At 34.7% G+C, this 14,986-nt stretch overlaps 1 protein-coding gene and 1 long non-coding RNA gene across 3 annotated transcripts; one reads left to right on the forward strand and one right to left on the reverse strand.

Moving 5' to 3' along the window:
* The first annotated feature begins 1,156 nt into the window (after positions 1–1,156).
* Positions 1,157–4,754, forward strand: LOC106670285 (acylphosphatase-1-like). Its single transcript, XM_014400472.1, has 4 exons — positions 1,157–1,483; positions 4,288–4,304; positions 4,373–4,482; positions 4,541–4,754. The coding sequence occupies exons 1-4, from the start codon at positions 1,435–1,437 to the stop codon at positions 4,656–4,658; spliced, it is 294 nt and encodes a 97-aa protein (XP_014255958.1). The 5' UTR covers positions 1,157–1,434; the 3' UTR covers positions 4,659–4,754.
* Positions 4,755–8,085: 3,331 nt separating this feature from the next.
* On the reverse strand, positions 8,086–10,240 carry LOC106670301. 2 transcript variants are annotated; one of them, XR_001341050.2, is made up of 4 exons: positions 9,922–10,240; positions 9,696–9,850; positions 8,564–8,742; positions 8,086–8,165 (listed from the first exon to the last, which is right to left on the reverse strand). It is a non-coding gene; the product is annotated as an uncharacterized LOC106670301 (long non-coding RNA). The 2 variants fall into 2 exon arrangements; XR_001341051.2 differs by having other exon boundaries at positions 9,732–9,850; positions 9,922–10,239.
* Between the last annotated feature and the right edge of the window lie 4,746 nt (positions 10,241–14,986).

Genomic DNA, 14,986 nt, shown 5'->3' on the forward strand with positions numbered 1-14,986 from the left:
TCAAAGGAACTATGAAGGGAATATGTATTGTTCATGAGCCTCGGTAGGCTGGAGTGTTTGAGGTAGTTGGTGGAATTTTGGTGGGAAAATTTAGAAAAAAATGAGAATGTCTGGCATTGCATCTGGTGATATGAAAGTTAAGCAAGTGAAAGAAATTGAAACAATCTATTGAATCGTAGATTAGTTTGTACATGAATATAATGTCACTATTGAAGAAATAGTTCATAAGGTGTGTTTCCATGTACGCCTGTTTCATGAAATCAAACTTCGCAGTAAATTTTTTTAAAATTTTTATTTTCTTTTATTTTTAACTGACTCAAGAGCATTTATGTAAGTAGTAAGGTATAGACTCCATACAATATTACAATATTCCAATATTGGACACCATGCAATACAAACCTATTAAGGCTAGACTGTATCATTAGATTTCCTTTTTTTTTATTGAAGTTGTAATGTGGTTGTTGAAACTCAGATCGGAATTAAAAAGTATACCGAAATTTTTGATTGAATGGGATGTTAATGACTTATGTATACACACTTTTTTTAAGGGTTTGCAACGGCAGAGGTCATATCAGCACTTGGGGCATCAGTATTTTTGAAAGAAAAAACAAAATGTTGGTATGTCATGTGTCATGTTTGAGTGCAGGACGCCCCTTGTTAATGATGATATTGCACTTTGTTTTTCCCATCTGCAATTTTCTCTGTTTGCTGACTATGTCAAAATTTTCAAGTGCATTTCATCTCTTGCTGATTGCAGCATTCTCTTATCTCTGTTCAAAACTAGTGCTCCATTAATAAAATAGTTTTTACTATAAACAAATGTAAAATAGTTTCATTTCATCATGGTAGCTTCTTTATATCAAATTTATTATTAAGACTTAAGAACGGTCCCATTATCTTACAATGATGAGCAGTGTCATCGCCAAAACCATTGCGGCCACTGACGCCCCATTTTAATATTGTTCAATTATTATTTGTATTTCTTATGTTTAGTTTTATCTATTTGAATTAGACTTGTTCTTTTAATTTTTGTTTGTTTACTTTGTTTTTTAATTTTTCATTTCTATAAAAAGCATAAACCATTTATTGTAAATAAATTTCAGTGACGTCATGTTCTGAGATTATAAGACTAGTTGATAAATTCTTGTTTTGTTTACTTTTTTTGAACATAGGATACTACCACCACACACACGTTAAATCTTCGCTTGTTAACAGTAATTAATTATTTAATTTAAAAGAAGAAAGACAAACTGAAGTTTGTCCCGAACACCGGCTATTGAGGTCAAAAAGAATAGACCCCTTTGGTTACCAAGTTCTATTTATTTATGGTGGATGTAACACAGATGAATTTTCATTAAAAAATTTCTGTCATATGTCAAATGTTCCTGTAATACTGTCAAAAGAAACGATTTGAAAGTTTTCTATTTGGTAAATATGAGCGAACTAAAATCAGTAAATTTCGAAGTCTTTGGTAAGGTGCAAGGTAAGTTTCACATCCACAGTGCCGTTGTTAAGATCCTATCTAGGAGCTCTATAACTCCTCAGTAAGCTTAAGACTTTTTACCAGATCCCAAAGTTTTTTTTCAACGTTCCCATGAGTAATCTTCAGGTCATGTCTTCTCTCTCAAGAGTAAGAATCCCAGTTTGCTTAGTGCTTCGCACAGACAGAGGGCATATTCTGCTGTCTCTTCTAATTTTGTGGCAATATCTGCACTGTCTTTTTCTGCCACTCTGAGTCTATACATACGCCTCCGGAGTCTGCAGTGCCCAGTTAGCAGTCCAATTTTTATTCTAGTTGCATAAACACACGACGTAGATGTAGTAATTCAGTTGTTAGTTTCTACGATGGACCTTTGATAAACTTTTTCGTATGTCCTGGGTTGCATTCCCAACAAGAACTTATTTTTAATCCATTGCCTGGTGAATTCACGTTTTTCGAAGTTTGGTGTGCCACAAAAAGGGTCAATAGGTGTCCTTATCAAACTATACTTGGCCAATTTATGGCCTCCTTTACCCAATGTGCCCTTGAACCACACAAAGGTAATTTTGTTATTTTTCCCAATGTCTGACAGGACCGTAATGCAGTATGCTCACTAATGTGGCAATTGCCCTCAGTGCCACCTGATTGTCCAAGTGGATGGCCTTCTGTTAACGATACCTGGCCTTTTAATCTCCTTGGCACAGGTTTGCTAGTCAGAAATAACAGTTACAGTGTGGGAAAAAGAATTTGGAGATTTATAAAACAAACAAAAAGTTACTAAAGAAAAACAGCCTTACTAACACTAATTTGCATGTAATTTTGGAGTGGATACTATTATTTTTTGTTGCCTTTTGAACACCATGATTGTGTGAATCCTTAAGCCACAGATGGACCTATCAATGGTAGCCCCCTGCAAGGGCTTATCATTTCTTCTACTCCTGCGTATCCTGGGACCCAGTAGAGAGTTACTTTATTTTGCATATTAATTTATTTAGTTTTTGTTGATGACGTCTCCTTAGTGCTTTGATAGCTATGTTTTTGTACATTCTGGTTGAACTGAATACATTCTTAATTGTATGGATGCTTGTTTAAGACTGGTAAATAATTGCACTAAAGAGAAAATAAAAGTATTAGATATCTGCTACAAAAGTACACAATAAACTGAAATAAATAAACAAGTATTTTCCATTTAATGTTACAAAAAAAAAAATGTATGTATGAGCATTACTCAGGAATCTTCAACTAATTCGTGGGCACATAAATATCAACAATTACTGTAAAATATCAACCATTTCCTCAGTGGTAAGGTTTGTTAAAAACAAAAATTCCCTTGTCTGGGTTTAGGGCAGAGAGGCCATAAAAGGGTCAATAAATTGGCCAAGAAACGTTCAATGAGGAAGCCTATTGGGCATGAACCTTCTGGCATACCAAACTGCCAAAAATGTGGTCGATCCAATAATACATCAAAAATAAGTCCTACGTCAATGGGAATGTATTCCAGGACAGAGATGTGTGAAATTCATGACTATTCAATTGTTGGACTGCTGACGACACTGCAGAGTCCATAGACTCGGAGCAGCAGAAACAGGCCTGTGCAGACAATGCCAGGAAGGAGACAAAATAGTGGAACATGTCCTCTGTTGGTGCAAGCATTTAAGCAGGCTGGGATTCCTACTCCTGGGAGAGGAAAAGTTTAGGCTTGAAGGATTGGTAAAAGGCCTTAAGCTTTGAGGAACTCTAGGCACAATGGAGATGCGAAGGTCATAAAGAGGCCAATTCCTTTTCTAATCTAATTTAATCTACCTTTTTTTACTTTGAATAGACTGTTTCTCCTTTGATTTCAATCAAACCAACCTTTTTTTTTCCTATAGGACATAAATATTTTTCTCCCTTTAACTGTTTACTTATCAAACATCAAACTTAAATAGTTAATAGATTTTTACAATATTATAATCTGAGTGTTATGCTATTTAACCAAAAAGAGTTCAGCTTCACTTGTATGTCAACACATGCTGTCCTTTGTCTCTTCTGTTCAAATACTTTTCAATTAATGGTTGCTTGATTACTTTTTATGTATGTAACTGAATATTAAATAAATACACCAAAAATATACCAATTCACCAGAAACAATAATTATAAAGATAAATGTGCAGAAATAATTTGTTCAGATAGTTTTTACTCCTACTACTAGTACTCGTGCATACAAGTTCTCCAGATCAATGTAAAATTGTTTGTAAACAGCTCACCATTTAAGTCATGATTCTAGCTGTTCCTGCTAATTAACAGGTAACTAATAAATTATCAAAATACAAATTTCTTAGGCCTGTGTATTGTTAAATTGCCACTGACCAAATTATTTTCCATTATCTGTGTTCATAATGGTAAACCTCAATCGCAAAGGAGTACATTATTCATACTTTCTCATAAAATGCTAATTGTATTTTGGTGATTTTAATTTGAATTACATTTGCAACTGCATAGTAAGAAAATATTCCAACTTGAACACAAATCACCTCATGTAAGGTCAATATGAATTTATATAAAAATAGTTAAACACATTTAATAATACTTATGCTAAACCAGCTTAGTGTCACTTTTTTGGGTCCATCTTCACTCGTGGGTTTGTTGAATTACTCAGCCACCTCAGTGAGGAACCAACCCTTTAGACCCAAAAAAGAGCCAGATCACTGAGTCACAGACCAACACCCATCATCAACATCTTATAATAATTAATTAAATTAATAGATAAGGAGAGAGCTAGATTATTTTTTTAAATATTTATTTTATATATATTTTTTTGCCACCAGGGGTATTCTTTAGAAAGGTAAGTATATCTTAATTATTGTTAAAATAAATTATAAGGATAAATTCCTTATTAATTTCATTTAACAGTACACGTGTGAAAATGCAAAAAAACTCGGGCTCAATGGATTTGTCCAAAACACTCCACGTGGAACTGTTATCGGTGCTTTGGAAGGGCGAGTCTCTGCAATTGAAAAAATGTGAGTTGCTTAAAAGTTATATTTGGTTTATTTATTATTATTATTATTATTTTTTAAGGAAAAATTGGCTGAAGAACACTGGAAGCCCAAAGTCAAGAATTGAGCGCGTAGATTTTGAAAATGAAAAAACAATACAAAGCCCCTCTTACAGTGGATTTAATATTATAAGGGAATAAAACCCATTTTTGTTCATGCTGGAACATCAGTTGCTCTGAAAAAGTTGTATGTAATATTTATTGCTTCAAATAAAATATGCAATATTGGTTTTCTTATTTTTTGTGAAATTCATTCTTTGTGAAATAAAAAATGAAACTACAAAATAATAGGGTAAACAGAACTACTGCACTGCACAGGAGATGGTGGAACTTCCTCCACAACATGACAAAGGTTCTCAGGCATTGCAGTTATTACAAAGCTAAGCTTATTGCATATTAAAGAGCAGTAAATGCTCAAGGTCGCAGATAACCCACCACATGTAGTAATTTTCGCTTTTAATTGTATGAATAAATTTATTTGCATGAGTGTTGAAGTATGGGTGTGGCTGTGTGTAACTCACAAGCCCACCTAAATAGTCTAGGTAATTACATATTTGTAGTGTGATGCGAGAGAAGAGTCATCAGCACTTTGGTTGTAAAAATTTTTACCGAGGTCATTTGTATTTATTAATAAGAGTGGTTATGTATGAGTGGTATATATTGGGGGAGTATAAAGTACTCCACACCATCGAACAAGTTAGGTTAATTAGTATAATGGATATGTGGAATATCAGGGTGACTGGACAATGTCAAAATCTCAAGGTCTCGTCAATTTTTAAATTGTACAGACCTTGAATTTACCCTGTACGAAGGTTGGCAAGGTGATAACATTTTGCCAAACCCTCTTTTAGTTGTAATGGTGGGTCTTCAGTGGTGCATCTGTATCCAGAGACCTGCCAAGTTTAGATTAGGTTAATATTTTTAGTAGCATGAATGTGTCCTAATGAAGGAACATTAGGGCACCTTCAAAATATCATGACCATTCCAGCAAACTGTTAAAATCTCAGTGACTTTTCAACCGGTGAGCCTATATGGTTGTTCAAGAACTCACTGCTGGCTCATTCAATGTCTCAGCAAATTCGAGGAAAACGTTTGTTGGATTGTTCCATGTGGTGGAGGGGGAAATAAATGAACGGCCAAAAGGTTTCACCCTCGTTTGTCATGGAACATGAAGTTCCTTTGATGACTTTTTATCAGTCTTCTGATGTAATATATGCCGTAAGAGTATTGTAGAGATTGTAGTCTTGATGAAGGCATTAAATAAGCTGAAAGGTTAACAACTTGAATCTTTTCTTCCTTGAATATTTCCCTGATACCCTTACTGTGTTTGGAAGAGTTATACTTTGCTATCACTGCAGATGCCGGTTTAAATTTAAAAGAAAACAACTTTGCACAATCCTGAAACCAGAAATGAAGAATGATAAATTCTACCATGTAGTCACAATTGTTCAAATCTGACAGTAGAATGGCCAACCATGACCTTCATACTCTCAACTAATGGTCAAGAAATAACAGCATTCTTTTAAATCCTAACAAATCCAAGTCCTCATTTTATTTTATTTAGCTATTTATTTTTTTTTAACGAGGGTTGCTGGTGTTTTTGAAAAAAGCCCATTTGTAAATATGTTGGGTTCAAATGCAGTGCTGCAGGATTTGAACCCAGGACTTTTACCTAACAGTATGAACACCATGTGAATGCCTAAACCATTGCAGCCACTAATGCCCCCCCCCAGTCATATTAATTTCAAATAAACACATTAATACAGATCGCTATCCCCTCCTTATATCAACAGCTCCCCTATTAATTTTTGACCTTTTTTTTTACATTTTTATTATTGATTTTTACATCTGTAACACAATTACAATGGTAAAAATGCTGTAAGGAAAAGATTGTCATGAAAAACATGTGAGGAGAAATCATCCAGTGGTGAGCCCCCTTTGGAAGAAATACATAACGACAACTTTTATAATTTTCTTTGTCAGTACATACAGCATCGTGTGGCCATCGGCATCTCAATCGATATGGAGGATTATCTGGGATAGTAGTGGAACTGAGCTGACGGACGTCAGATTTTTCTTTTCTTACATTATTTGCTTGAACGCTTTAAATGCCAGATTCATCTTTTCTTTCATTATTTGCTACATTGTCAGATTCTTCTTTTCTATCTAATTGGATTGCAGGATTGAATCCAAGTTTTCATCCTCTTTCATTGGCTTGGTTGGTTCTGGCTTAATTTCTTCAGGATTTTCAACTTTCTCCTCGAACTTTTGAGCTTCTATACTATTGGGTTGTCCGGAAAATAATGCAGGATTTTAAGTTTTCATTAAAAAAAATCTATATAAAATATTCTGTTTACGTTTACAGGATTACTCATTTGTATGAATGTCAACACTTATTAATCCTCTTCCAAATGATATTGTTTGTTTACCTCTGTAGCATTCCGCTACTTGGAAATAATTCAGTCATCCTTATAATGTCAAAGCGAGAATTTCGTACGATTTTCTTTTACGAGTTTAAACTCGGCCGAAGCGGAGCCCAAACGGCTAGAAACATTAACCAAGTCTGGGGCGAGGGTTGTGTTAATGAGTGCACTGTGCAAAGGTGGTTTAAAAAATTTCGGGAGGGAGATTTCAGCCTTGAAGATGAAGAAGGTCGTGGAAGGCCTTCCTCTCTTAATGATGATGTTCTGCGATCAGTGGTGGAAGAAAACCCCAAAACAACTGTTCGAGAACTTGCAGAGCAACTCAAAGTCAGTAAAACGACCGTCGCTGACCACCTCAAGGCGATTGGAAAAGTGAAAAAACTCGAAAATTGGGTTCCACACTCATTAAACGATCGCCAAAAAAATCAGCGCTTTGATGTTTGTGCATCACTTCTTTGTCGAAACAAAAATGACCCATTTCTGGCCAGAATTGTTACATGTGACGAAAAGTGGATTCTCTACGATAACACTAGACGTTCTGGACAGTGGCTCGACAAAGGAGAAGCTCCAATACATTTTCCAAAGCCCCCAACTCATCAAAAAAAGGTAATGGTTACGGTATGGTGGGCTTCATTTGGTTTAATACACTACAGCTTCTTAAATCCTGGCGAAACCATCAATGCTGAATCATACTGTAACCAAATTAATACCATGCATCAGAAATTGGCAGTAATGAAGCCCTCTTTGGTCAATCGGAAAGGGCCCATTTTGTTGCATGACAACGCTCGACCACATGTGTCACGTGTAACGTCACAAAAATTATTGGAGCTTGGCTATGAAACTTTGCCTCACCCACCCTACTCTCCGGACCTCTCGCCTACTGACTACCATTTTTTTAGACACCTGGACCACTACTTACAACACATAATATTCAAAAATCAAACGGAACTGGAAAATGCATTTATTGACTTTATCAATTCTAAAAATTCTGAATTCTACTCAGACGGAATTAATAAGTTACCAACACGTTGGGAGAAATGTATTGAGAGTATGGGAAATTATTTTGATTAAAGAACATTGCTTTAAAGTAACTAGTTTCTTTTTTTTTGTTTAATACCAAAATCCTGCATTATTTTCCGGACAACCCAATACTTTCTTTGGCAAGATACAAATTGTCCTGGCATTCCTCACAATCCTCTTTCTGTTCTTCGACTGTTTCAGTTTCCTATAAAATTAATTTCAAAATCAATATTAAGTTGTTTTGATTTTTTTTTTAAATTTTTATGGCTGAATTGATTTTTATTTTTGTTTTTCAATGGGCCAGCTTACAGCGCACAAAAAGAAAATAGATATTGAAGAGCTGGCCAAAAACATTAAGTTTATTAAACATTAAGATGATTTAGAAAAAATAATTAGAAAAATATCTGAAATGAGAAACAAGGTGTTTAAGTGCATCTATTCAGTGTTCAATATGACTCATCAATAAAATTGAATCGAATGGAATAAAAGCAAATTATTTGAATTATTAATTACATTTAATTTAATACATAACTTTGGTAACATTTAACTGTCAAAACAATAGTACAAATTCTACAAGTTGATTTGCGATGGACCTCCACTTACCAGTATCCAATTGGATTGGATGTTTTCTGGCTCTGTCTTCAGCCAACAATGAAGATCGACGAGATTTTGTGCTTAAATCATTCCGACATTTTGAGCTTATTGAATTTTCCATATGCTAACTGATAGGCTTAAAACATTTTTTGAATTATGTCATTCCACGTAGGTGTAGGTGCTGGTGCCTGTAAAACAAAAGCTACTGTTGCAATAAACAATAAGCAGGAACTTGTTTTTATTTTGAATATTTAAGTCATGGTCACTTTTTTGTATCATATTAAACTAGCCGGCATTCTAAACTGTACTTGAAAGTCACTTTTTAACAAAGGATTTTATGCTTATTTTAAATTGATACTGACCTGTAAGGTAGATGGGGGATTAATAAAAATGTTTATCAAGCATGTATTATTGTGGCTCTATTATTTATTGAGCCTTTATCAGGGTGTTTGAGTATATATAAATTGAGGTAGAGAGAAAAATGAAATAAAAATTTTTTTGCACACAGAAAAACAAACACTGTTGCCCTGTAGTTTGCTGGGCGATGAAAATATTTTGGCATGTATTGATTTACAAAAGTTACAACGTTAAAAATTGTAACGAATCTTAGAGATGTGATCGGAAGTGTGTGATGTTTTAATGTCTGGTGTAGATGCTATGCCTGTGGATATGTGTGCTTGTATTGGTGCATATAAAACAAAAGCATACTGTACAATAAACAAGAAAATAATTCAGTTTTTATTCTGAATATTTGGGTCATGGTCACTTTTTTGTATCATATTAAACTAGCTACCATTCTAAACTGTACATGAAAGTCCCTTTTTAACAAAGGATTTTATGCATTTTTTACATTGATACTGACATGTAACGGAGGTGGGGGGATTAATAAAAATTTTTATTATGCATGTAGGTATTTATTGTAACTTTATTATTTGTTGAGTCTTTATCAGGGTTTTATTCTGAAAAATATGAGTAAGTTGAAAGTTTGAGTATATAAAAATTGAGGTAGAGAGAAAAATGAAATAAAAATTTTTTTGCCCACAGAAAAACAAACACTGTTGACCTATAGTTTGCTGGGCGATGAAAATATTTTGGCATGCATTGATTTACAAAAGTTACAACGTTAAAAAATGTAACATACCGATTCCAAGGTCTAATTCATTGGTATGGTGCTTACATTGACAGAAGTTTTTCCTTTTCTGTATCTACGGTCGCTTCCAAAATAAATGGTACCTCGTTTGATTTCTATATCGATAACATTCCATGTCGTCGCCGAAGCCCAGTTCATTTTCTTTCCTTATTAAAAAATAATTAATTAAAAATTGTTATTAAAATTCAAATTAGTTGTATTATTTAAGCCCTCCGACCTCTGATTGGCCCGCGGTAAGATCAGATGATTATTGAGCGGGGTGTGTTATGAACTTGAAACAGTCTGCTTTTCGGCAGTATTTTGTTTTGTGTTGCCGTTGTGCTTTTGTTCACTTCTCGATATTCTCGACAGCAGTTCTTTCTCCTCCCAAAGAAGTCCTCTTTTTATTTCAACCTCGAGAAAATTACATCCGGAAAAATGCGATCTATGTCCACAGCATTTTCCTCATCATTCCCGGCGGAAAACTAGGCTATGGAGCGGATCGTCTTTTAAAGGTGAGCACCTCTCCTCACGGAAAGTAATTTTCTAATTTTCCTATGTTTTCCGCATTTTTTGTTAACTATTTTAACAATTTAATTTGAAAGTGTTATTTTTAGTTTAATTTACTTTTTTCTAAATTTAATTATTATAGGCCTATGGCATAACCACCATGTTTTTTAAGTTTATGTATCCGTCCGAAGATTGACCGTTTTCTAAATTCTTTCTATTTTTGTGGTGTAGTTGGTTTAATTTTGGACGTGAATTTATTACTCCATTAAAGGTGGACCCAAAAAAAGAACTGTCCCGTCGGGATCGTACTCTGGTTTCAAACAACAAATCAATTCAAGAAAATAAAGTGGCATTAACACTTATAATTAAGGGAAAATAAGCATAACCTTTTAAACTTCACAAACAAGAAAATACAATTAAAATAATATAAATTGCTCCTACCTCATTTTTAATTACTCCCAGTCGCTCACAATAAAACAAAATTATTAATCCTAAGCAGACTTATTTCTTTTCTGAAAAAAAAGAGAGTCAAACCAAAAAACGACTTTTATCGGAGCTCAAGATAGCCCGAGCCTGCACGAACTCTATTGTCCAAAATCTGACGCTCAAAGGATAATGCTATAAATATTCTCGAAAAATATGCTCAGTACCCAGAAAATCAAGGAAAGAAGAGGTCGTCCTTACAAGAATTAGAATAGGCCACACACGAATAACACATGGACAATATGTCAGGATCCTTCCCCTAAACATGGCGTTACAATGTTAAATGTCAATACTGCCATGGTGGATTCACTAAATAAAACGTGGTTCAGTGCCACCACGAGGGTTTATCTTGACTTTTTCCTGAGATTATTATTATTTAAGGGCGTTTTAACGTAAAAATCTGATGCGGCAAAATCAGGGCTCCTTGCTTGCCATGCTACGTGAAGAACGTATCTAATTTTTGTTGTCAACCAATAAATGTATTAATTAAAAATATGATATAAACTGTTGTGTTGCTGCTCTCCTTGAGTTCGATGTCACGTTTTCAACCTTTCAAAGGATATTTCCCTAACAAAAGTTCTAAAAAATGTAAAAGTGAAAAGTAATATCCTGGGATGTGTGTGGTGTTACAATGTTGGATGCTGTTTGTGTGCGTACGTGTGCTTGCGTTGTTGCCTGTAAAAAAAATGAAATTGCAATAAATTATAAGGAGGAATTTGTTTATTCCATCGTGTAATTCCTTTGATCTTGTTCTCCTTAGTTTAACAGAAGTGTTTCTTTGTTTATATTTCCTCAACACCAAAATGAATGGGTCCTAGTTTGCTTTTTATATCGATATCATTTCGTGCCTTGTGTACTGTTTGTAGCCAAACAAACAACGATAATTTAATTAATTTTTCCGATTTTTGTGATGGTTTGTTTCAATGTTTGGCGTTGATACTGTGTGTGGATATGCGAGTATTGGTGTCTGTAAAACAAAAGCATACTGTTGAAATGACAATAAGAAGGAATTTGTTTATTCCGTCGTCTAATTCCTCGAATCTTGTGCTCCTTTGTTTAACAGAGGTGTTTCTTTGTTTATATTTCCTCTCTACACCGCAATGAATGGTGCCTCGTTTGATTTTATATCGAATCATTCCACGCTTTCTTTAGTTTGTGTATCCAGCGAAAGATTGACTGTTTCTTAAATTCTTCCGATTTTTGTGGTGTAGTTGTTTAGCTTTGGTCATGTATTCTTCGGGTGTGGATGCGTCTGCGTGTATTGGTGCCTGTAAAACAAAAGCATACTGTTGAAAAAAAAACCATAAGAAGGAACTTGTTTATTCCGACCTCTAATTCCTTCCATCTTATGTTCCTTAAGTTCCTTAATTAGCAGGGGTTTTTCTTTGCTTATATTTCCTCTCAAAACCAAAATGAATGGCTCCTCGTTTGCTTTTTCTGTCGATATCATTCCATGCCTTGTCTACTTTTTGTAGCCAAACAAACAGTGACAGTTTTATAAATATTTCGATATTTTGTGGTGGTGTTGTTTCAATGTTTCACGTAGATGCTATGTATTGGTGCCTTCCCAAAGAAAAAGGGCTTACCAACGCGCCCTCTTTTTTTTTAAATTTGATTAATCGAAGCCGACTGCTCACCTGTTTTCAGTGCTGTTCGAATCGCTTACGCTCTGCTCTCAGCTTGTAATGTTCTTACTTTTCCTGTTTTCCTCACCTTTATCTTTTCGCCTGTTCCTGTCTACTCGCTTCACCCTCTGTTATACCGCCGACGTCCGCGTGAGTGACCCAGCCCTGGAACCCGAAACTCTGAGAAATCTCCGAACCCTTATTTCCATTGATTCTTTAACCCCTTTTTCTCACCGCTTATAATTCTCCTTTTTTAATTTATATTCACACACCACGCTGTATACATGTAATGGTCCTCCGGTCAATATATAATCTTATTTATTATCTGCATAATTAATCTTTGCAAGTACCCAAATCCTAGCTAAGGAGGAAGCTTAATACCCCTATAAACCTAATGGGAAGTCCCATCGTCGAAGGAACCAAGCCCCAGAAATGTTGGATTTGGCCTTAAAACATATAAACAAAGCACATATAAAAAATTTTATAATAAGACATACAGGGACTTATGACTAAAATTAAAAACAAAATCCATAAAAACACGCACTCTATCAGACAAAGACAAAAACAGATCAAAACCGGCGTTCAAATTTTCTGTCCCTACATTGTGTCAAAAATCATCTCCAAGACTTTTTTTGGAATCTAGACCTAAACTCACGGGTTCACATCTCTCAAATAAAAACAGTATCTAGAGACATCAGATAGAGAATCGATGAATGTAATAAAATGGAAGCATTATAATTTAAAAAAATAATAATAATAAAAAAATTATAAGCGAGAACATTATTACTTTTACAAGCAAGAGAATTAATAATTTAAAATTGATAAAATTAGCTTAAATTACAGTTACACTTAATTACAGTTTTACTTTCATTTTTAATATATAAAAAATATAATAATTTAAAAAAATTATTTCAAAAAAAATTAAAAAGGAAAAAGAGAGGTCGTTATTAGTGCTCAAAAGAGAAACCTTAAGCCCCAAACAACAGCCATTTTTCTTTTTTATTTATTTTTATTTTTACAGAATCTAATTGCTCGATTTCGGTGCCAACCTCATTCCACTCGGTCCACCTACAACCTCATTAGTGTAACTGCAACATTTATGTGTAAAATTAAAAAAAAAAAAAAAGTCACACACTTTTACTGAATTGTAAATACCTTTATACCCCTCGTCTCCCCTACCTACATCGCTCATTCTCTTTATAACAAAATAAATAAATACTTCTGATATTCTGATCAGCAGAAAGAGTCAACATCTCCGCGCCTAAATCCAGCAAGGCGTGATGGCTGTTTCATTTCAAAGGCCACCGAACGTGTCCAATGAGGGAAACTTAAGACCTAGGCCGAGGGTCGCGTGTGAGGGATGGTATAGTATGCGTTACTTTTGACTCAATGCTGCAGAATGTGGTTTCCTACTTCCCCAAGTTCTTTTCTTCGAGGAGGAATGTTGTTGGGGCACTTCAACCACCGGTATTATTTAGCACATGTAAAGAAATACCAGTGTAAGAGAAACGAAGTGAGGGAAGGGAGAGAGGAGTTGAGGAGTATCTTTCAAGGAGTTAACATCACTGATTTTTGTTCTTTTTCCACGAGATGAGTCTCACAAATTGTTGCACCCAAAATCATTTGCTTACCTATTACTGAAAAAGTGTTAAATTGTAAATAGTATATATTTTCTTGTCTGTAAAACATTTTGCGTTTTGTTTTGAGAAGCTGTGCTTTCATTTTTGACCAACCCTCACAAAATATTAATTATGCAGACAATAAATAAAATTACATCCTTGACCGGAGGTTCATTAAATGTACGTAGAGGAATTCTCTACATACAAATCGAACACATCCTCAAAATCTTTTAATAATAGGAGCGTGGATGGGCGAAACGGTTTAGGCGTTGACACGGTGCTCATCACTGTAAGGTGAAGGTCCCGGGTTCGAATCCAGAACAGAACCTCTGTTTCGGGTTCCAGGCCTGGCACTCACGCGTTTGTCGGCATAACAGTGGGTGAAGGGGGCAAACAGGGAGAGGTGAAAAGACAAGGGTGAGGAAAAAAGTAGGATAGTCAGAAAGGTTTGCGTACTGTCCGAAAGGCTGCAAGCCACGATTTGCCATATCTTGCGTGTCGTCTCATTGCATCTTTTTTTGGAGTTCAATTTCAAGTTTGACTAGTTAATAATTTTTTCAAGTCTTATTCAGTTTGGGAACTTCCTATCTTAAAAGTTATTCCAATTTGTTAAAAATAATAAACACGTCAATTTAATTTAAATATGATAAGCAAAGTAAGCTGTTTTTTTCTTTCTCGTACACTCTCCCGAAGTTACATCGATAGAGAATTATAACCACTTATTGTTTATTTAGAATAATTAGTTTCCAACGAAGTGTGCAAAATTTCATTTACCTCTTGTTCTCTTTACGCACTTAAAATATGTAACTTATTAATCCTTTAGTTGACTTAACAATTTAAGTTGAATAAACCGCACTGATGGATAGACAATTTGCCACCTTTTGGTTCGGTTGGACAAGATCGAAGAGGATTACAAGTCTTTCGATCGAATCCAGGATGAAATTTTGACATTCAATGAGCTGTCAAAGAAGAACAAAGAAATTGACAACCGCCAGTTCCACTTCGTTTGATGAAATGAACCTATTCGACGTCTAGTAAACCGAAACTTCCCCATATAAATATTTTC

This window comes from Cimex lectularius, unplaced genomic scaffold (assembly GCF_000648675.2).
Source record: "Cimex lectularius strain Harlan isolate CLEC.00 unplaced genomic scaffold, Clec_2.1 scaffold327, whole genome shotgun sequence".
Classification (NCBI taxonomy): domain Eukaryota; kingdom Metazoa; phylum Arthropoda; class Insecta; order Hemiptera; family Cimicidae; genus Cimex; species Cimex lectularius.